Source organism: Heterodontus francisci, chromosome 18 (assembly GCF_036365525.1).
Source record: "Heterodontus francisci isolate sHetFra1 chromosome 18, sHetFra1.hap1, whole genome shotgun sequence".
NCBI lineage: Eukaryota > Metazoa > Chordata > Chondrichthyes > Heterodontiformes > Heterodontidae > Heterodontus > Heterodontus francisci.
The window spans coordinates 67,616,321-67,640,886 of NC_090388.1; the positions used below are offsets into that span (position 1 = coordinate 67,616,321).

The window sequence follows — 24,566 nt, forward strand, 5'->3', positions numbered from 1 at the left end:
CGACCCGGGTTCAATTCTTGGTACTGCCTGTGTGGAGTTTGCAAGTTCTCCCTGTGTCTGCGTGGGTTTACTCAGGGTGCTCCGGTTTCCTCCCACATGCCAAAGACTTGCAGGTTGATAGGTTAATTGGCCATTATAAATTACCCCTAGTATAGGTAGGTGGTAGGGAAATATAGGGACAGGTGGGGATGTGGTAGGAATGTGGGATTAGTGTAGGATTAGTATAAATGGGTGGTTGATGGTCGGCACAGACTCGGTGGGCCGAAGGGCCTGTTTCAGTGCTGTATCTCTAAACTAAAACATGAATGAAAGAGCTGAACTCAAGAGGTGAGGTGAGAGTGACTGCCTTTGACCAAGTATGGCTTCCAGACGGGGCGGCACAGTGGAGCAGTGGTTAGCACCGCAGCCTCACAGCTCCAGAGACCTGGGTTCAATTCTGGGTACTGCCTGTGCGGAGTCGGCAGGTTCTCCCCGTGACCGCGTGGGTTTTCCCTGGGTGCTCCGGTTTCCTCCCACCGCCAAAGACTTGCAGGTGATAGGTAAATTGGCCATTGTAAATTGCCCCTAGTGTAGGTAGGGAATATGGGATTACTGTAGGGTTAGTATAAATGGGTGGTTCTTGGTCGGCACAGACTCGGTGGGCCAAAGGGCCTGTTTCAGTGCTGTATCTGTAAAAAAAAAAGCCTTAGCCAAACTGAAGTCAATGAGAACCAAGGGAAAAACTCTCCACTGGATGCAGTCATACCTAGCACCAAGGAAGATGGTTGTGGGTTTGTCCTAATGCATCTTGTAGATGTACACACAAGGGGAGATGGTTTAATTCTCTCTTGTTTGAGATGGTCATTGCCTGGCACTTGTGTGGCGTGAATGTTACTTGCCACTTATCAGCCCAAGCCTAGATGTTGTCCAGGTATTGCTGCATCTGGACATGGGCTGCTTCTTATCTGAGGAGTCACGAATGGTGCTGAACATCGTGCAATCATCAGCATACATCCCCACTTCTGACCTTATGTTGGAAGGAAGGTCATTGATGAAGCAGCTGAAGATGGTTGGGCCTAGGACAATCAGCTCAGCACAGGACATCACTGCAGGAGTTCCTCAGGGTAGTGTTCTAGGCCCAACCATCTGCTTCATCAATGACCTCCCCATCAAAAGTACTTCATTGGCTATAAAGTGCTTTGAGACGTCCTGAGATTGTGAAAGGTGCGATATAAATGCAAATTTTTCTTTATATCTCACATTCACAGCTTCACTTCATTCTGACACACAACATTGCCACAAACTTCACACCCACATCTCACAGCATGAACTGTCAGCTATTCAACTATGACAGGCACATCACCCAAACATATTACACCACACTCACTAACAACCTCCCTTTCTCTTCCAGGACAAGGAATTCTCATTCCCTTGAAGGAAATAGTGGACCCCATAGCTGGATCGACCATTGCTGAGTCCACGGCTATTGGTGGGGCTGAGATCATTCAAGATGACAGCATATTCCTAACCAATCCACCTTCTCACATCCCACTCATCCCACAATCTCTTCTGGTTTTCAAACTGCAGATGGTATAAGCAAGAAACTCTTTTTTCCCCACCTCCCCTTACCCCAACCACAACCCTAACCCAAACCTTGTGCCTTTCTCTTTTCAGGTACCGAAGAACTGCCAGTTGGCCAGGCAGTGTTGCGAGAGCATGAAGGCCCAAAGGAGTAGGACACAGATGATGAACAAACCCTGTCACTTGATCTCACACTTGCCACCACCAGCTCAGACACTGTTACTGCACAAACCTTAGAGGTTAGCGTAGAAGAAGGATCTGCATATGGCGAGTCACCGGGCAGAAGTGGCCTGCAGCCGGGGCAAGGAGAAAGGATATTCAGGGGCCAGCTTCCTGGAGGACAAGGTTGTACACAAGTTCTGCTGCAGAAGGTTCGGTTAAAGAATTTCAATGGGGCAGAAAAAGGCTGACGGTTATGCACATAGAAATTCTTGGTTTATTGGCAGGCCTTCCAGAAAACCTGCTGTAACTGTCAAGCAGCATGGAGGAGGCCTGCTCCAACCTGGCATACAGCTTAGCACAGAGCTTGAAGTCCATCCTTTCCAGCGTGGAAGTCCTCGTGAACTCCATGAGAACATGTGTGGAGCTGACCATGATGTACCATTGAATGGCAGATGTCTGAGCTTCCAGCACAGCACAAGCCACCCAACATCTGAGTGCAGCAGTGGACGCTCAAACAGAGGTCATGAAATCTCAGCTTGTTGGCAGCAGTCTGAGCCTGCATGACATCATGACTGCGGATACCAGTACTCCTTTTTAAAAATGTTATTTACTCGTTCTTGTGATGTGAGTGTCGTTGGCAATGCCAGCATTTGTGGCCCATCCCTAATCGCCCTTGAGAAAGTGGTGGGGAGCTGCCTTCTTGAACCAATGCAGTCCATGTGGTATAGATACACCCGTAGTGCTGTTCGGGAGGGAGTTCCAGGTTTTTGACCCAACGACAGTGAAAGAACAACAATATAGTTCCAAGTCAGGATGGTGTGTGGCTTGGAGGGGAACTTACAGGTGGTGGTGTTCCCATACGCCTGCTGTTCTTGTTCTTCAAGGTGGTAGAATGGGTTTGGAAGGTGCTGTCGAAGGAGGGTTGGCAAGTTGTCATCGTGCATTTAGTAGATGGTACACACTGCTGCCACTTTGCGCTGATGGTGGAGGGAATGAATATTTAAGGTGGTGGATGGGGTGCTGAACAAGCAGGCTGCATTATCTTGGACAGTGTTGAGCTCTTTGAGTGTTGTTGGAGCTGCACTCATCCAGGCAAGTGGGGAGGATTCCATTACATTCGTGACTGTGCCTTGTAGATGGTGGACAGGCTTCAGAGAGTCAGGAGGTGAGTTATTTGCTGCAGAATTCCCAGACTCTGACTTGCTCTTGTAGCCACGGTATTTATATGGCTGGTCCACTTAAGTTGGTAGTCAATGGTAACCCCCAGGATGTTGATAGTGGGGGATTCAGCAATCATAATGACATTGAATGTTCAGGGGAGATAGTTAGATTCTCTCCTGTTACAGATCGTCATTGCCTGGCACATGTGTGGTGCAAATGTTACTTACCACTTATCAGCCCAAACCTGAATGTTGTCCAGGTCTTGCTGCATGCGGGTACAACTGAGGAGTTGCGACTGGTATTGAACACTGTGCAATCATCAGTGAAAATCCCACTTCTGACCTTATGATGGAGAAAAGGTCATTAATGAAGCAGCTGAAGGTGATTGGGCCTTGGATACTACCCTGAAGAATTCCTGCAGTGATGTCCTGGGGCCAAGATGATTGGCATCCAACAACCACAATCATCTTTCTTTGTGTTTGGAATGACTCCAAACAGTGGAGAGTTTTCCCCCTGAATCTCATTGACTTGAATTTTGCTAGGGCTCCTTGATGCCACACTCAGTCAAATGCTGCCTTGTTGTCAAGGGAAGTCACTCTCACCTCACCACTGGAATTCAGCTCTTTTGTTCATGTTTGGACCAAGGCTGTAATGAGGTCTGGAGCTGAGTGGCCCTGGCAGAACCCAAATGGAGCATTTGTCTGCATGTTATTGCTGATTAAGTGCTGCTTGATAACACTGTCAATGACACCTTCCATCACTTTGTTGATGATTGACATTAGACTGATGGGGCAGTAATTGGCTGGATAGGGCATGCCCTGCTTTATGTAGACAGGACACAGCTGGGTAATTTGGGGCCTGCCAGGGCTACTCAGCTCCTGACATCATTACAGCCTTGGTTCAAACATGGACAAAAGAGCTGAACTCAAGAGGGGAGGTGAGAGTGACTGCCCTTGACATCAAGGCAGCATTTGACCGAGTTTGGTATCAAGGAACCCGAGCTAAACTGAGGTCAATGGGAATCGGGGGAAAACCCTCTGCTGGCTGGAGTCATACCTAGCGCAAAGGAAGATGGTTGTGGTTGTTGGAGGTCAATCATCTAAGCTCCAGGACATTACTGCAGGAGTTTCGCAGGGTAGTGTCCTACGCCCAGCCATCTTCAGCTGCTTCATCAATGAGCTTCCTTCAATCATAAGGTCAGAAGTGGGGATGTTCGCTGATGATTGCACAATGTTCAGCACCATTCGTGACACCTCAGATACTGAAGCAGTCCGTGTAGAAATGCAGCAAGACCTGGACAATATCCAGGTTTGGGCTGAGAAGTGGCAAGTAACATTCACGCCACACAAGTGCCTGGCAATGACCATCTCCAACAAGAGAGAATCTAACCATCTCCCCTTGACATTCAATGGCATTACCATCGCTGGATCCCCGACTATCAATATCCTAGGGGCTACCATTGACCAGAAACTGAACTGGAGTAGCCATATAAATACCGTGGCTACAAGAGCATGTCAGAGGCTAGGAATCCTGCGGCAAGTAACTCACCTCCTGACTCCCCAAAGCCTGTCCACCATCTACAAGGTACAAGTCAGGAGTGTGATGGAATACTCTCCACTTGCCTGGATGGGTGCAGCTCCAACAATACTCAAGAAGCTCGACACCATCCAGGACAAAGCAGCCCGCTTGATTGGCACCCCATCTACAAACATTCACATTCTCCACCACCGATGCACAGTGGCAGCAGTGTGTACCATCTACAAGTTGCACTGCAGCAATGCACCAAGGCTCATTAGACAGCACCTTCCAAACCCACGACCTCTACCAACTAGAAGGACAAGGGCAGAAAATGCATGGGAACATCACCACCTGCAAGTTCCCCTCCAGGTCACACACCATCCTGACTTAGAACTATATCGCCATTCCTTCACTGTCGCTGGGTCAAAATCCTGGAACTCCCTTCCTAACAGCACTGTGGGTGTACCTACCCCACATGGACTGCAGCGGTTCAAGAAGGCAGCTCACCACCACCTTCTCAAGGGCAATTAGGGATGGGCAATAAATGCTGGCCTGGCCAGCGATGCCCACATCCCATGAACAAATAAAAAAAAAAAATTTCCACAATGTCGGGTAGATGCCAATGTTGTACCTGCACTGGAACAGCTTGGCTAAGGGTGCAGCGAGACCTGAGCACAAGACTTCAGTAATAAAGCCGGGATGTTGTCAGGGCCCATAGCCTTTGCTGTATCCAGTGCCTTCAGCCATTTCTTGATATCAAGTGGAGTGAATTGAATTGTCTGAAGACTGGCATCAGGAGGAGGTCATTTGGCACTTCTCCAGAGAGATCAAAGCAGTAGAACTGGTACTTCAGCTCAATAATGTCTGCTTTTTGATGTTTCCTGTGGTAGCATGGCTCTCATTGTACCCAGATGTGGTTCGGTTGCAAAGGGAAGTCATTAGCCAGGTGTAGAACAGATAGAATCCTTGTTGCCCAGAAGCCACCCTCTGATTTGACGTGCTGGCTGGAAGATTGAGGGCACAGTGGGCTGGCACCGAATAAAAGCATCAAGACTGCTGCCAGGATAGCGGGCATTCACCAGCATAATATGCTGAATGTGGTCGTACACCAACTGTACATTCAGCAAATGGTAACTTTTGCAGTTGTGGTACATCTTAACATTGAGATGCAGCTCCCCCAAAGTCCCATGTGTGCAATCGATGGCACCCTGCACAATGGGGAAGCCTGCTAGCCTGGCAAAGCCACGTGCAAGCTCCACCTGCCTCTCTCTGGTAAGAGAGAACACAATGTCCTCCCCTCTTCTGACATAAGGAGTGTTTGTCACCTGCCTTATGTAGCAGTTGACAAACTTGGAGATTTTACTCGTCACCTGCTCCAGTCTTGAAGGACCCCAATGCGACGAAATTCAGGGCCACAGTCACCCTCACACACTGGCAGAGCCTTCCTTGCCTTGTTCTGAGATTGCAGGTCTGACTGCAAGAGGTGGCAGAGTTCTGTGAGCATCTCCTTTCTAAAGCACAGATGACACATGCACTGCTCCTGGCTTAGGTGGAGGTAAGAGAAATGCTCCCAGAAGATCACAGTTGGTTAAGGCCTCCTTCTTAGAGTCCTTCTCTCTCCCTCCTCCTCCCTCTGTGAGCACCTTGTCCTCTTCTTTGCTGCCTCTGCACCATCCCCTTCTGATGTTCCAACCCAAGAGGAATTGCAACTATAGCACCCATGACTGGGAACAAGTGATGTGGCCAGAACCCTTGCAGTCACAACCAAGGTCTTTCCAGGTACAGTACCACTCCCTGCAAACTTCTCCAATGGTAACCAACTCCTCAAAACACCCAGCACTTCCATAAACTCAAACAGAGCCAGTAGAGATTAATCATCAACTAACCTGCAAATTGTTGATCATCCATTTAAATAGCACAATTGGGGGTGGGGGGAGGGGGTCCTTCCTGCTGCTGAACGCATATTCAACTGTGCAATGTTAAGAAAGGGTGTTAACTGGGGCAGTGAGATCAAAAATGGTAGCATTGGAGTCAAATCAGCATTACATGCTACTCTGTATACTTCCGGCACACTTAGAGTCATGGAGTCATAGAAATTTATAGCATGGAAGGCGGCCATTCGGCCCACTGTGTCCACATCAGCCAACAAGTAGCCATCCAGCTTAATCTCACTTTCCAGCCCATGGTCTATCGCCTTGCAGGTTACGCCACGTCAAGTGCATATCTAAGTACTTTTAAAAATATTTTGAGGGTTTCTGCCTCTACCACACTGTCAGGCAGTGAGTTCCAGATCCCCACCATCCTCTGGGTGAAAACATTTCCCCTTGAATCCCCTTTAAACCCCATACTTCTTATCCTAAATCTATGCCTCCTGGTTATGGACCACTCAATCAAAAGGAATAGGGCCTTCTGATCCGTGCGACTAGACCCCTCATACTTTCATACACCTCAATCAGGTCTCCCCCCAGACTCCTCCACAGCAAAGAAAACAACCCCAGCCCATCCAATCTTTCCTCATAACCAAACTTCTCCAGTCCAAGCAACATCCCTGCAAATCTCCTCTGAACCACACATTCCTAACACCCATGCTAATGTCCTTACCAAGATGGCCCTCGGTGTGTACCACACTGGAGGGGTGCGAGCATGCGGCAGATGCCTTTTTGGTACCAAAATGGCACCCATAGCGCTGAAACTTCAAGCACTATAAAGTCCAACTTTGCAGCCAATATATCCTTCCTGAAGAGCACTGCCCAGAACTGAATACAGTACTCTAAATGTGATCTAACTAGAGCTTTGTACAGCTGTAACATAAATTCCAACTCTTTGTATTTATACCCTCTTGAAATAAAGGCCAATATTCCAATAGGGTTTCAAGTTACTTTTTGTACCTGCCAACTACTTTTTAGTGATTCTAGTACTTTGGGCCTCTAAATCTCTCTGTTCATCCACGGTTGCGAGCTTCTCTCCATTTAGAGAATAGACAAAACTTCTAGTGTAGACATCCTTATGATTACATATATCTAGATGAGCAAGTATGTAAGTGGGCAGAGTTATATTATCACCCAACTCCTGCTGTGTAAGTGCCCAATAGTGAAGAAAACCAGCTTACTACTGTGTATAACATACATTTACCTAATAGGAAGATCAATCACTCAGATTTGTTTAATGTGCCCCATATAATAGGCAGCAATAGAAGTGACTTGTATTTTCTCTTAAGGGAAAACATGCAAAGTTTCTTCATGTGCAAGAACTCAATATTACATCACATCAACATTTGCTGACTCAAAATCTGGACTGATGACAAGTGGAGCACATTGGGCAGTTATTGAAAGTGGGTGGGAGCATAATCGTGGGAGGGAGCATAATCAGGAGAGGGACGGGCCGAGACCAACTCAGCAGGGGGAGAATTACATGATTAGTTCAACAATGAGAGGTTTGAGGCTCCTTCAGTGAGGGAAAATAGCTTGTGGATGCAAGGACATTAATATCAAGACCAAAGAATTTGAGGCTGTCCCAAGAAAATTCTAATAGCTCTCCAGATATTTTGTACAATTTGCTCAATGAGGATTTTTACCAGAACTATGCTTTAATTAAACAAAATACAAAACATCATTAAAAATGACAGCGGCATTGAAATTAGTAGAAATGCCAAAGGCTGCAGCATGTTAATTGGTTTTGAATAGTCAGTGCCAACTTGGCTCCTTTTTTTCTTCTTTTTTATAAGGTGGCCTTTATACCCCAGGCCCCTTTTAAATTTTTCATGTCGAGGGGGCCTTTATTGCTCAGGCCCCCTTTATATACATACTTATATTTTTAAAATAACTTTATTAAAAACAGAAATAAACAAAAACTCAAATTAAAATGCCATTTTCGGCGTCGACAATGCACTCCAGTCCCTGCGGTGCCCACCGGTCGCGGAAGGCTTCAAGCATACCGGCGGACACCGCATGCTCCTTCTCCAGGGACACCCGGGCGCGAACATAACCGCGGAAGATGAGCAGGCAATGGCTCCGTTGGTAATGCTTGTGCTCTTGGACCTGAGTCAGTAGGTTTGAAGTTCAGGCCCCACTATGGGGCATGTGAACAATTCAACTGCTCTGCAGTCTGAGTGTGGTACTGAGGGAATGCTGCATTGTTAAAGATGCTGTCTTTTGGATGATACAATAAACAGAGCCCTGATTAGCTACAGGTAAAAGATCAATGGCAATATTCAAAGAAGAGCAGGGAGATTTCCCCAGTCCTGGACAACATTCATCCCCATGCTAAAAATAGACCATCTGGTCATTTATAATTTCCACTGATCCAAATTTTGGTCACCTGTCCTAACATCTCTTTATGTGACTCGGTGTCAGATTTTGTCTGATAATGCTCATGTGAATCATCTTGGGATGTTTTTATTACATTAAAGTTGCCATATAAATGCAGCTGTTGTTGTTACTGGCTGCTGTGCTTGCCTACATGACAAGAGAGGCTGCACTACAAAAACTAAAGTCTTCCTCTGGTTATTAGATACTTTGGGAAATCCTGGAGGCAAGTTAAGGGCCATATAAATACTAAGTTCTTTTTCTTTGGTTGACTGATTCTGTTTCTTGGACAGTTTTGTAATTGGATACCCATCTTAAGCCAGGAATCTATCGTACTCAACCTTTTAAGCTTAATTGGGACATCTTACGGAATTATTTGTAATAAATATAGAATTGGAACAATAATTAAACATTTCATGAAGAATAAAAAACAAATGGAAAATCTTTGCTTATCATTGTTGTTCATCTGGATGGTGAGAGACGAAGATAGACTTATGAAGATGAATTCACACAGACACTAAATGAGACGCATTGGTACTTATGGTATAGCGGAGGACAATCAAAATCACTTACCTTTTCTGCGGACTGGGCTGTGCCAAAAAATATTGGAATAAAAGCTAACCAAATTATGCAGGTGGTGTACATGGTAAATCCAATAGGTTTGGCTTCATTGAAGGTCTCTGGAACCCCTCTTGTTTTAATTGCATACACAGTGCATGTGACCATCAACAGAATGCTGTATCCCAGGGAACAGATGAGAGAAAGGTCAGAAATGTCACACTTCAGAATGCCCCTGGCATTTTCTGGATCAACAGTTCGCTGCTCCCCATAGTCTACAATAGTGTGCGGAGGATCAACAGCAAACCAGATAAAGACTCCCAGAAGCTGCAGAGAGATTAGGCTAAAAGTGATTGCCAGCTGGGAAGCTGGGCTGATAAATCTGGGAGCAGAGACAGACGTCTTACCTTGTTCAAATATTCTGTGAATTCTGTTAGTCTTTGTGAGCAGTGCTGCATAGCTGATGCACATGCCCAGTCCTAAGAAGATGCGTCGGAAAGAGCAAAGAACTGTGTCAGGAGTTGCAATCATTAGGAAGGTTACAGCATAGCACAAGAATATTCCAGTCAGTAAAACATAGCTTAGTTCGCGGCCTGATGCCCTTACTATTGGTGTATCGTTATGGCGAATAAAGGTTGTAATAACAAACGTGGTGGCTATGATTCCAAGCATAGCAATGAAGACGGGTACTATAGCCCAAGGAGAATGCCATTCTAGTTTGATTATGGGGATCAGCTGGCAGTCTGTGCCATTTGCATTTGGTTTCCTGTTAAACGGACACATTTGACAAGTTGTCTCATCGATCTGATACTGGTAGCCTTCACAGCGCTCACAATGCCAACAGCAGGGCACACCTTTCACAGTTTTCTTTCTCTCTCCAGACTTACATGGCAGGCTGCAGACTGATTGTGGAATGGCGCGCTCTCCTTTGCCCCACTGCATGTTCTTCACCTACGGAGAGGTAAATGAATGAGCCCTCCACGGTTTACTACATTACTGGCCATACTGGTCAGAACTTAAACAAAATTTAAACAAACATTGAACTCTTGAAAATAAGCTTCTTGCATAATTAGTAACAAATTCGTAACTGGAAGAACTGCTTCAGTGTAATGTTGTAGCAGAAAATGATGCATTTAAGGGTGAAAAATAGAAAATAGTGAGTGTGAACCTACAACTTGAAATATTCTATGATTCAGTGCTAGTATAAAGGACTAGTAAGACTCAAGTATTTAAATACAACTAGATTTATTGCAAGCTTCTTTGCTAGGATATTAGATGGGGAGATCCTTCATCACAATGCGGGGGATGGCTAGGCAGGGCCAGGCTTGGTGAGGGTTAGCGGGGTAGGGTGGGATCTGCATTCCCTCTGTTCACCCGGTCCTTCTTTTTCAGAACCAGGTGGACCTGCTGTACTTCACATAATCCTGTTTGAATTTCAGATCTCTTAATCGCAAACCTGATCCCAAGGTTTTCTATTTCCATCTCTCCCATTTTACTCAGGTCTTCCACTATTAGCTTTTATGCATCTTCTGTTTCTTCAATATCTTTTGTTTCTTATATCTTCTCTCTGTCATTTGACTGAGGTGATCTGTTACAAAATTTAACCATCCTCCCATTGATAGTTTCTCATTGTGTTGGCTTGTCTGCTTTTTCCCTTTCTATGCCCCATTTCTAATTGTAATAATATGCTCGTCCATTTCTCGTCTTTTAATTCTAAAGCAGGTTACAGGCTCAAACTTTCCAGGAACAATGATTAATTCAACTACTTTGCTGATAATAGATTTTATGATGGAATGTCCTGCAGCGTACTGGCTATGTTACTAGACTAGTAATCAAGAGAATGCAAGTTAAAATCCCACCATGACTGTGTGAGAATTTGAATTGAGTACTAAAAAGTCTGGAAACAAAAGTGTATCTGTAAACATGACCATGAAGCTATTGGATTGATGGAAAAAACCCAAATGGTTCACTTTAAGGAAGAGAACCTGCCATTCTTATCTGGCCTGGTCTCAACTATTTACAATTTATATCAATGACTTGGATGAAGGGACCGAATGTATGGTAGCTAAATTTGCCGATGACACCAAGATAGAATGGAAAGTAAGTTGTCAAGAGGAGGTAAAGAGTCTACAAAAGGATATAGATAGGTTAAGTGAGTGGGCAAAAATTTGGCAGATGGAGTATAATGATAGAAAGTGTGAACTTGTCCACTTTGGCAGGAAGAATAGAAAAGCTGTAAACTATTCAAATGGAGAGAGATTGCAGAACTAGGTGGTACAGAGGGATCTGGATATCCTTGTACATGATTCACATAATGTTAGTATGCAGGTACAGCAAGTGAGTAGGAAGGCAAGTGGAATGTTGGCATTTATTACAAGGGGAATTAAGTATAAAAGTAGGGATGTTTACTGCAGCTGTACAGGACCTTGGTGAGGCCACATCTGGAGTACTGTGTACACTTTTGGTCTCCTTATTTGAAAAAGGGTATAATTGTGTTAGATGCAGTTCAGAGAAGGTTCACTCAACTAATTCTGGGGATGAAGGGCTTATCTTATGAAGAAAGGTTGAACAGGTTGAGCCTATACCCATTGGAGTTTAGAAGAATGAGAGTAGATATTATTGAAACATACAAGATCCTGAGGGGACTTGACAGAGTGGATACCGGGAGGATGTTTCCTCTTGTGGGGGAGACTAGAACTAGGGGACACAGTTTAAGAATAAGACTTCTCACTTTTAAGACGAAGATGAGGAGAATTTTTTTTCTCAAAGGGTCGTTAGTCTGTGGAATTCTCTTCCCCAGAAAGCAGTGAAGGCTGGGTGATTGAATTTATTCAAGGCCGAGTTAGATAGATTTTTGATAGACAAAGGAGTGAAGGGTTATGGGGGACAGACAGGAAAGTGGAATTGACACCACAACCAGATCAGCGATGATTTTGTCGAATGGCGGAGCAGGTTCAAAGAACCAAATGGCCGACTTCTGTTCCTATGTTTCTATATGTGATTACAGTCCCAAACCAAACCAAAGTGGTTGACTCTTAACTGCCCTCTGAAATGGCCTAGCAAGCCACTCAGTTACCATCACCTTCTCAGGGTACCTAGGGATGGCCAATAAATTACCAGCCTTTCTAGCGATGTCCACATCCCAAGAATGAATTTTAAAAATTAAGCTATTACTCAGATGGGACATTAGAAATCTCAGAACGGGTGTTTTAAATTAATTTCAAAGAAACTTTCTGACCGGCTTAAAGCAGTGTTAGAGTGTAGAAAATTACAGCACAGTAATTGGTGATAATAGCAATAACAGAATTTTCTTTGTGCATGGACATCATTACTGTCTCAATGGGTCTCATTACTAACCCATCCATCACTCACAATGGCAAGCAGCAGCTCAGAGGCTGGTAATGGTCGTAATATCCCCTATTCAACAAATTAAGTTATTGCTATAATATGAATTCCTTGTGAAAGAACAACGCAGATTATCCAATGTTCCAAAAAGCAAACTTGTTATATCACAGTGAGTATGAAAGCACAATTTGAACACAACAAGGAATGGATAAAGCATATTAGAAATATTTCATATCTGGCTGGGTCTGGCACTGTCTAGCACTTATTGAATCAGATGCACACGACACATTCCCCCCAACCCCTGAAAAAAAAGTTTAGCTTCCCGAGAACGGAAAATATCTCCAAAACAAATTTGAATCACCACTGGATATGTTACATTTGTAGACAGCAAGGAAAAAGTTGTTACTTACATTCAAGTGAAGGTAATCAGTCCACTGTCCGATAACCTTATACTCATGAGAGGTCAGGTTGGCAACCTGATACTGGTAGATGTCGTATCGTCCAGGAGCATCTCCATTTTCATTAAATGTCACAGGAGTCCCAGCACTTCCTACAAGAACGTTACAAAGTGCATGTGAAAGACATGAGTGAATGTAACTAAAGTCAAACTACTATGTGTATCATTTAATAATGAATGCCAGAGCTTCTGGGACTGCTCCTGGCCCTCACAATCAAAACTCGCTACCTGGCACAACATTTTTTTCCACTCATTTTCAGTTAGTTGCAAGAAAAAAAGGCATATGATAAGAAATAAGTTTCACATAGATACAAAGTCACAAATACTACTTTAAGTACTGTTACGGCCAAGGCAGGAGGAGCGCACTGTCTTTCCCCACTTCCACTTCTCCACAGGTCACAACATATATTTAAATGTTTACCCAGTTACTGATACGGCCAATCATATACTCTTTTTTATTTCAGAATAAAATCCACCAACCAGGTTTATCGAATAAACAACAAAACTATCAATTGATTATAAAACAAGATGTAATCAGTAAAGATGCAAAGCATTAACATACAGATTGAAATATGAAAATTCCGTTCTAACTTAGCCCAATACTCACACACGCAGTCCCACACCGGTTAAAGAAAAAAGAGATTTTCTCTGCAGGGATCGTTTTGCAAAAAAAAAAAGACAAAAAAAAATACTTCAGCCAAATACTTGTTAATTCTTGAAGGAAAAGGATAAGATATGGAAAGATATCAGTCGTCTCTTTTTCGGTGTCCCAAATACTCATAGATGGCTTTCACTGGGATCTTTTTGGAGCAGTTCTCTTCAGGTGATATCAAAGATTAGTCTGGCAGGCTTTCCAGGAGAAATGTGGCATCAGGGGTTACAGCTATCGCACACTGGATTCTCAGGGTTTCGGAGAATATAGAGAAAAGATGAGTTGGGTGCTTCTCTCAACAGGCTGCAAACCCAACTGACTCAAAACAATATTCAAACTGAAACCAACTCTTGACCACCATAAATCTTGACATGTCATCTCTCTGTAAACAACTCCCATAGTCAAAAGGCACCTGCTGTTTACTTAGCTGAAGACATGTGACTTCCAGTAAGTGTGTTTTTAAACAAAGTCCCAAAGTCCTTCCAGTGACCCTTTAAAAGTCCCAAAGTCAAGCATCTATGGAACCACTTCAGTCCTCCAAAGGAATCCGTTTCCACAATTTTAAAACACAAGTCCTCACAAAAATATAAAGAAAGAAAATACATTCGTAACAGTACAATGTGGTATAAGATGAATTTGCATCTTATTGAGTCTATGACTGATTTTTATTTTGCATTCCTGGGAGAATGTGTCAAAATAAAACAGCATTAATGCAGCACACAGGTATTGGTGAAGGAAGGTTGTGATAGCTGTGTTAAAGCCTGGATTGACTCCACATTTGAATTGCTTTATGTCAGAAATCTGTGAAGCCAGGAGAATCACTGATATAAAGCAAGCATTTTTGTCAATGATCCAAAATGACTTCAATGGCAAAATTAACACACAAGTTATATCGCGCAAATCTGTAGGTGGCACAGTGGAGCTTTCTGTTATCCTTGGGGTTCAAATTCAGTCCATACTCAGGGGAGTCAATTCTATTTTTTGTCAGCTGTCAGCTGTAAGCTGTGACTGAGTTCAGGTGGAAGCATCTTAGTCCAGAGCGGGCATGAACCCATGGCATACAACCCCATAAACATTAGTCATCTCACTGCGAGATGTAGCAAAGATAATTTTTGTGGAGACATTTCAATGCTGAAGTGGAAATGTATTTGTGAGATCAGAGCATCATTGGTGCAGAGTAAAGGGAATTTTGAATTGATTCTGTCTTGTGCAATATTTGGCCTGGAAATATTGGATGACATATTGAACTCCATTGTTTGAGCAGAACCTGGTGGAGTTATCACGAAGGTGACACTGCTATCTGAGCATGACCATTGTCTGGAATCATTTGGTATTGTGCACTGCATCACACAAAGTCTGGCTACACTGCCAAGTCTTTCAGCCATATTTTTGTACAACAACTTAACGGAACTGCATCACCATTTCATATTGAAAGGTCCTTCAGGTTATTGGTGACTTTTTCCAATCAAAAAAGGATAAACCATTGGAGTTGGATTCGTATGAAGGCAAAAAGAGGGAAATGATGAGAGAATAAAATAAACGAGAGTGGAAAAGGGAAGAAGCAATTTTGTCAACAGATAGTAATTTTCAGTATAAAGGAGGTAAAGCTAGGGTATGGGAGGCAAACAGTTATAAAGACAGACCTTTGGAATCATAAGAAAATACACTTTCAATATTGCCACAAAATCAAAGGTCCAAATAAGCCACAGTTAAAATATTGTTATAAACATATTATGTGAGAAATGCAACTGTTGCAAGTCAATCAATAATACTTCGCAAAATCACCCTAGATCTACAGCAAAATTAAGTAGTCAATTATCTGCACGTATGACAGCCATACCCATTTCTTTAAAACAGGATGGAAACTTGAGTGGCTCCAAACAAATCATCTTAAACAACAAAATTCAACTAGCAAACTTCTACTCAAGGAGTGCAAAACGCTCTGGTCACAGGCTTGTGCCTAGTTGGTAGAAGACTGGTCAGTGAATCTGTGAAGAGGTACAAGGACCAAGTCTAAATCTTGACAATTCGTTTGCGAAAGGCAATCAATATTCAATCACACGTACTGTTGTGCCAGCTGGAAAGAGCCCTGAGTTTAAAAGGTCAAACTCCCTGGGAAAACTGGTGCTCTAACTGGTGACATTAGTAGCTCAGCATCCCATTGATCCCATTATACAGCAGGAAAGAGATGGAGTTCAGACAATTGGCAGTGAGAGAAGAATTACCTGAAGCAAAACTTTTTTCTCAGATTATCCTCTGTCAGTTGAAGTAAACGCTGTATGAAATGCTCTTCTTACAAAAGGGTGCCCTAATTATGTGGAAGGTTAGCACAAGCAATCTAACAGGGTCAACAGGAAGAAGAGGAAAAGATAAGAAAACAAGAAAGTAAGCAAGAAAGAAAGAGAGAAAGAAAGAAAGATGAATGAAGGAAGAAAGGAAAATATAGTGCCGATTACAGTTATTGAGAATGTTCTAAAGTGCTTTCTAAAAAATTGCAGTCAAGATTGTTCTGGAGAGCGAGCACAGCAGCCATTTTGATTAAGGCAACACTGACATTTCAAAACTGCATGACAGCATCCGATGTAATTGTGGCCTAATCTTTACAGCTAATGGAAGTCATAGAGGCATATTCTAGGTTATATGCAGTGGTTATTTCACAGTACATCAATTGCGTCTTATAAGCACACTATGATGGCTCATAGTTATTGATTTGAATCTAAGAAATGACCACCACATCATTGGAATAAAACATCCATCACCAACAACAGACTTTAAAATTGATCAACTAGACAGCACTCCCACATTCACGGGATGTTAGATACTCAAATTCTTTAACAATTTAGTTCTTGTGTGCAGAAAACATCAATTACACACCGAACTCTATCTGTAGGGTTTTATTACCAATTCCCTGCAGCCTTATGAACAGGCACTAAAACTTCCAACAAAAAAATTACAATTCTGAGCCTTGGAAATGACCATGATTCTTGGGGAAAAGAAGTGATTGTGCAGTAATGAAAAGGGCAAGTAGTGTACGTCTCTGAGAGGTTGTGCACCTTTTTAATTGTGAGTCCATTGTCTGCCATCCCATAACTTCACAGCAGCAGTTCAGCATACAAGACCGCCCTGATTTTCATTTTGACTTGGTTAGGAGTTAGAATCAAGTAAAGCAAAAGAAGCAAGGGAGTCAGGGCTACAGGAAAACACAGTGAAATAAATGGATATAGAGGCAAAGCGGTAAACATCGGTTTGAGTCCACCTTCAGGTGCATAACCAGGAGCACAGGGTCAGTGCGCCCAATCCAGGACACTTGAGGCCAGCCCAAAATTGGGCCTTGGGCCTCAGTTACATTATTTTGGAAAACAGGCATAATGAGGTCTGATTTCTCCTCCAAATAGCGAACCGAGGATTGAAGAAAAACAAAGAAACAGGCTAAGTTTTGGAAAGAATTTAACCCCCTTGATGTTCAATGGCATTACCATCACTGAATCTCCCACATCCTGGGGGTTACCACTGACAGGAAACTGAACTGGACCAGCCACATCAATGCTGTGGTTAGAAGAGCAGATCAGTCTGGGAATTCTGCACCTCCTGTCTCCCCAATGCCTGTTCACCATCTACAAGGCACAAATCAGAAGTGTGATGGAATATTCTCCACTTGTCTGGATGGGTGCAGCTCCAAAAACACTCAAGAAGCTCGATACCATCCAGGACAAAGCAGCCTGCTTGATTGGCACCCCATCCACCACCTTCAACATTCACTCCCCTCACCACTGATGCAGCAGTGTGTACCATCTATCAGATGCACTTCAGCAAGTCACCATGTCTCCTTCGACAGCACCTTCCAAACCTGCGACCTCTACTACCTAGAAGGACAAGGGCAGCAGATGCATGGGAACACCACCTCCTGCAAGATCCCCTCCTAGCCACACACCATCCTGACTTGGAACTATATCCCGTTCCTTCACTGTCGTTGGGTCAAAATCCTGGAACTCCCTTCCTAACAGCACTGTGGGTGTACCTACACCCCAAGGACTGCACTGGTTCAAGAAGGCAGCTCACCACCACATTCTCAAGGGCAATTAGAGATGGACAAGAAGTGCTGGCCTAGCCAGTGATGTGCACATATTATGAACGAATAAAAAAAAGGAGGGATATATACATGGAATCAAGCAAGTTAAATTGCATATTGCAGCTAAGGTTCACGATGTCAGAACATTTACATTTCTCTTGGTGTATTCTCACTTGCATGAAAGCAATGAAGCACAAGACAAATATAATCATCATCTGGGTGCTCTATGATAATCTTTCAAGCACTGCAGGTACATCATTCTTATTTATAATAATAGTGATAATTTCATTTGTCCAAAGAGTAATAAACAATAAATATTTATCTTCTGATGAAACACTATTACCTACAACCACATTTAAATCAATGTTGAAGTCATTTATTGTTTCATATATTCCTGACAAGTGGAAGTTGCCACTCATTATTTTTATTAGCTACATACAAAACTGGAACTCAGTAAAAATGAACTGTCATATAGATTACATGGTATTCTGAGCTATCAAAAGTAGAAACATCATTTCATCATCATTCTGTCAATCAGTGTTACTAAAAGGAAGTAAGGAAATAGCTTTAGTGATAAAAGAGGTATGAAGGTATTATGCAACAGAACACTATTTTTCCACATGTATTTGCTCAATTTTTTTTATCTTTCATGGGATGTGGGCATCACTGGCAAGGCCAGCATTTGTTGCCCATCCCTAATTGCCCTTGACAACTGAGTGGCTTGTGAGGCCATTTCAGAGGGCAGTTAAGATCTAACCACATTGCTGTGGGTCTGGAGTCACATATAGGCCAGATCAGATAGGCAGATGGCACCATTACTGAGACTAGCTTTCAATCCCAGATTTGTATTAATTAATTGAAATAAATTCCACCAGCTGCCGTGGTGGGATTTGAACCCGTGTCCTCGGGGTAGCAGCCTGGGCCTTGATTATTAATTCAGTGACATTACCACTACCATCACCTTCTCCGCTACTTTATAGAGACACCTCATTAATTCCAGACCTGATCATGTGCTAGAAGGTTCTGGCATCCTTAGAAATGGTATAAAGGTATCCAAAGCAGATTCCCACAGTGAGATTCCAGCCACAGTTAAAAGAGAACGTATGTGAATGGAGTTATATGAATTTCTGACATCAAAATTTGAAGAATCACTTTGCACTGATTGGTATCCAGGGAGCAGCACAAACAGATTGGTTAATGTGCGTGAAATATTTGGTTGGACAGTACAGCAAAAAATATTTTGATTGGGAATTTTCCAGAGCAGTACTGAGGGAGTGCTGCACTGTTGGAAGTGCCATCTTTTAGTTTAGTTTATGTTTAGTTTAGAGATACAGCACTGAAACAGGCCCTTTGGCCCACCGAGTCTGTGCCGACCATCAACCACCCATTTATACTAATCCTACACTAATTCCATATTCGTACCACATCCCCACCTGTCCCTATATTTCCCTACCACCTATACTAGGGGCAATTTGTAATGGCCAATTAACCTATCAGCCTGCAAGTCTTTGGCATGTGGGAGGAAACCGGAGCACCCGGAGGAAACCCACGCAGACACAGGGAAAACTTGCAAACTCCACACAGGCAGTACCCAGAATTGAACCCGGGTCGCTGGAGCTGTGAGGCTGCGGTGCTAACCACTGCGCCACTGTTCACCAGGGCCAATGGAATAAAAACAGAAAGTGCAGGAAATACTCAGCAGGTCTGGCAGCATCTGTGGAGAGAGAAGCAGAGTTAACGTTTCAGGTCAGTGACCCTTCATCAGAATTGTTGAGTTCAATTTTCAGAATGACCCTGCGTTTCTCATGATTGCACCAGGAGATGATCTTAACACTCCTGGCCAAGCAAAAAAATCTCTATTTTCCGTAAACTTACTTTAATATAAGGGGAGGTTCAGTCTAACAGTAAAGCTCTTCACTGCTCTCACCTAGCGTTGCCCCACTCACGTCCATTTTCTGGGCAAAAACTCAGGGTTCAATTTTACTTTCAGGCCTGCTCACAGCAGGGAAGGAAGTTAGCATATTGGGAATCCAGAGGTTTCTGCAATGTGTTTGGCAGCAGCTTTTTAACACAGCCACTGCATTTGCAACTGACTTCCAGGTTTCCTGGCCAATTAGAGTGAGTGGATGTGATGATGATCCGCAGCAGTGTCTTCCAATATTTAAAGGGACCCTGTGAGAGTCAGAATTGATGGATGGTAGATGTTTGTTGACAAGAGCCAATACCTGCATGGATGGAGGCTCAAAGTTGCAAGGCAGCACCACACTTCAGCAATGTGTCTCTACGGATGATGCTGCAGGCTGTAAAGACCAGCAGGGAGATTCTGTTCCCTGTGGATGGGAGGAAGAAGCCTACCTCTGAAAACAAGCAGGTGTGCTTGGAAGTGGCAGAGGAGGTAGGCAACAGGAGTGTGGTGCCTTGCTCTTGGATACAGTGCTGCAAGAGGTATGATGACCTAGTCTGGGCAGGAAAGGTGAATGGCATGGCACATTGAAGTACAAATCCCCTCACTTTGCTTTCTCAAGTCTACTCCTGCACATCACCAGTACACGTTGCAGGTGCATCCATCCCTCCCTGCCAAGGCACCTCCTCACATCCCCATTTGACCAGCCAGCACTGACACTCACTCTCATTGCAATGTCAGACCTATTCCTACAGTGACTCTCCACAAATGTTGTCCTTCCATTCTGTCGAAACATTCCACAGCCCACACTCATAGAATTGCTCTTTCTCTCCTTGCAGAAGAGAACACAAATCACCAGGGAGAGGCAATGAACCGGAAGTGGCCCTCCTATCATAGCCACCTTGACAGCTGCAGAGGCGGCGGCGCTGGAGATAAGCCGAGTTTCGGCGTGCCCGGTCATTGGTGATGGAGGCCTCCAAGCTACATGGTGACAACACTAAATATCATACTGCCACATGGCATGCAGCACTCATTCATTTTGACTTGATGTCAGCATGCAATGAAAAATGATAATGTGTACAATAATGACAGAACCCTCTCTGCTTGTCAGTTCTAATTCATGTCTTTCATCTCCCATAGGCTCTTCAAGTGTCCCTCAGGAGGTGGTGCAGGAGGAGAACAAAGACTCCTCAGATGAGGTCATTCACTCTGAGAACGCAGCGTCACAGGACTCATGTACACCGTTCACCAGCTAAGATATACACACCTTTGTGTGTCACATGGTGTCTCACAAATCACAAATGAACAGCAGTGGGTGGTGAAGACAGGGATAACAGTCCCACTCGAAGGGCACAGGACCCTCCAAGCTCTGTTCAGCTGGACATTGATACTGAGCCTCGGGGGACTTCAATGAAGAGAATAATTTTGGAGCAGCAGCAGAAAATCGATCAGGTTCTGTCAGCCTTGACAGTCGCAGTGCTCAAGATTAGAGGAGTTTGTTTCTAGTATGTGTTATGATATCTCAGGCCTTCATGCTGATGTTTACGCCCATGGAAAGAGTGGCCAACTGCATGAAGCATTAGAGGCAGCAGCCAACTGACTGTATGCTGGCCCTCACCAATGGCCTGCATGCTCAGAATGTCACCTTACTGAGGATTGAGACAAAACTTGCCTTGTCCATTCAGTGCCTCGGTGAAGGGCAGCAAAATGCTCTCCAGCTCTTGGCTATCAGCGAAGTGCGAGTGGGTCATGAGACGGAAGATGGAGAAAGGGACATGGAAATGGGGATTCTGCTCAAAGTGCTTCCACTTCTGACCCCTTGCCCTCCCCTCATTCAGAGCTCCACATGCTACCTAGAGTCCCAATGACCAAGTCTGGCCGTGCATGAGTGCAGATAGGACCGACATTGGCAGGGCCCTCACAGGCTCCAAAACTCAGAGGATGTTGGCGAAGAGCATCTGAGCAGGGGTACGAGTGGCCTGCCTCTGAGTCTGCTGAAGAAATAGGGGTTGTACCATATATAGTAGTAGGAAAAAGATGACAAACGATTTATAGTTGCAAAAGGGTATTCGCTTGGGTGTTTATCACAGTGTTACACTGTCACATTTCTGATTCATGTTTATGAACCATAAAACTCATCTCACCACTCCATTGTCCCATCTTGCTTATTTTTACCTGTCATTTACCAAGTGGCTTTCTGCCTTGTGAAGAATGGTAGGACAACAGTTGATGACAAGCAATGGGTGTCTGTGAGAGAGATGAATTGTTGACTGTGGGACTGGTTTGTGCTTTGTGCTGGGGAGGAGCAGTGGGTTCAGAATTGGTATGCCAGATGGTTGCACTGCCTCAGATTAAGTGAAGCGTGCCCTGAATCAGCCCAGCCTGGTCCATCCCTCGCAGCTAAGTATGCAGCTACTGGTACCCTGACCACAAAGGCTCCTCTTCCTCCTCCTCTTCCTTCGAAGATGCAGAGTGCTTGTCCAGAGTAGGGTAGCCCTTGTCTCCGAGGACCCATCCACCAACTCTCTTCAAGCTGTGAACATCTCAGGGAGACTTGACTGGCACAGAATGAAGGCACCATGACACCTCCCTGGGAATCGTGCAGAAATGCATGATAATCTTTTGGGAATTGCAGACCAGTTGAACATTGATGGAGTGAAATCCCTTTTGGTTGATGAAAACTCCTGGGCGATCTGGGACATGTTGATTGCCACATAGGTGCAATCTATAACTCCCTGGACCTGTGGGAAGCTAGTCAGAGTGGCAAATCTGAGGGCCCACTCATTCTGACTGGATTCATCGGTTGAGAAGTACACTTAAATGCTGGCTCCAGCAAACAGGCATTGGTCACCTGTGAAATACATTTGTGCCAACATGTTGCAACATTCAACAATTATCACCAACAGATCACTCGAAGGAGCTTGGGTAAAGAAATTAAGGGATGTGGTGACCCTGACCACCACTAGCAGTGCTCACTTGGTCCACTTGGCAGGATGTTTTCTTCCAGGAGGCTGCAAATGTCAGCGACCACCTGATGGGAACTTCTGAGCCTCTTGAGGCTGTAATGCTCAGTCATGTTCTGAAAGCTTATCCTCTGCCTGTATACTCTGTGCTGGGCATAGCGCCCCCTGTGAGCTGGAGCTCTCTGCTCATTCCCCTCTGTCCTGTGGAGCAGCAGGTGATTGAGGAGAAGTGTGTTGCTGCTCCTGCTGTTCCTCATCTGAGGTGCAAGGTAGAGCTGCATAAGCGGTTCCCATACTGATCTGCAGCCCCCACTCTGATCCTAACAAGCTGAAAGAATCTCAAACCTGTTGGACAATCGCAGAGGCTGAGCCTCCAGCACTCCTGCCCTCTGGGTCCCCTTACCTGCTTCAGCAGTAGCCACATTCTCTTGTCCCTGACCACTGACCAGATCAGAAGACTTTATCCTAAGGAGTGTGACTGCCTCCTGGTACAATGTGTCCAGGTAACCTTCCCCCTCCCTGATGCATTGCAGTATCTGCAGCTCGGCCTCCAGCTCAATGACTCTGAGCCGAAGCTCCTCGAGCCGCAAATACTCAGTGCAGAAGTGTTTACCCTGGATCGCATTGGCATCCAGGGTCTCCCACATGCTGCACCCATGACACAACACTTGTCCTGCCATCCTTGATGTGTTTTAATTAACTATTTAATTATTTTATTCAATTATTTATTTTCCTTTTCTATATATTTTATTAACCTTGCTACTAGTTCCTGCACTATTTTAAACCTTAGGACTAGAATAGACCTTAACCACTTACCAGATACTGACCAAACCCACTGAACTCCCAGAAATCTGTTCAAGAAACACTCTAAATCCTCTCCTTTCCCACTGCTTCTCTCCGAATCTCCAAGCTTTTGGTGCGCTTTGTAAATCCTCTGCATTCCCGCTGCAGCAGCCCACCACAAATGGAGACCCACTCCGTAACTGACTGCAGGGCTCCTCCAGAGCAGCCCAGGCAGAAGTGTTGTTTCAGCGTGTCAATGGTCTGCTCTATCACATTTTGTGTGACAGCATGGCTTTCCTCATATGCATGCTGCACATGTGTGCATGGGTTGCACACAGGAATCATCAGCCATGTGATCAGTGGATAGCCCTCATCGCCCAGTAGCCACCCTTTGGTTTGTTGTGGTGGCTGATTTACAGCTGGCACAGCAGACTTCCGCAGAATGAAGCTTTCATGACTACTGACAGGATTTCGGGCATTGACCTGTATAATGCGCTGCCGATGGTCACACAAAGCTGGACGCTGTGGGAGAGGAATCCCTTTTGGTTTCTGTGTAGGGCAAAATTGACATGCAGCACCCACAAAGCATTGCGCATGCAGTCAGTGACACCCTGCACCATGGGGAAGCTGCAAACTTTGCAAAACCCCATGTTTGTTGTGCCTGCTGGTCTCTGGCAAGAGGGAATCAAATGAAGTTATCTCTGTTTGAATAGAGAGCCTCAGTGACCTCCCTTGTACAACAGTGCACTGCAAACTGCAAGATATTGCTAATATCTCCAGCGCCAGTCTGGAAGGAAGCAGATGCATAAAGGTTCATAGCCATGGACACCTTCACAGTCACTGGCAATGCAGTTCTTGCCCTGCTGTGAGGGTGGAGTTGTGGCTGCAGCAGTTGACAAATTTCAATGACAACTTCCTTAGCAAAGTGTAAACATCTCAAACATTAATCGCCACTGAGGTTTATGTAGGAGAATTGCTCCCCGAACACCTGAGGCAGATATGGCCTCCTGCTGAAAGCCCTTCTCCTCCTCTTCCTCCTCCCTCTTCTAGCAGTTTGTCCTGCTCTGTGTGGTCTCTGTTCATTCTCCCAGTCACACTTGATTCCAAGAGGAAGGCCTACTTGTGCACCCA

At 44.5% G+C, this 24,566-nt stretch overlaps 1 protein-coding gene across 1 annotated transcript in view; it reads right to left on the reverse strand.

The window, feature by feature from the left end:
• LOC137379356 (metabotropic glutamate receptor 8-like) overlaps positions 1–24,566 on the reverse strand; it is a 390,831-nt gene that overhangs the window by 49,883 nt on the left and 316,382 nt on the right. Inside the window, exons 7-9 of the mRNA XM_068050062.1 lie at positions 13,019–13,158; positions 10,668–10,670; positions 9,279–10,214 (exon numbers count right to left, since the gene is read on the reverse strand). Of these exons, the coding sequence (XP_067906163.1) occupies positions 9,279–10,214; positions 10,668–10,670; positions 13,019–13,158 (1,079 nt within the window). The remainder of the gene's footprint in view (positions 1–9,278; positions 10,215–10,667; positions 10,671–13,018; positions 13,159–24,566) is intronic.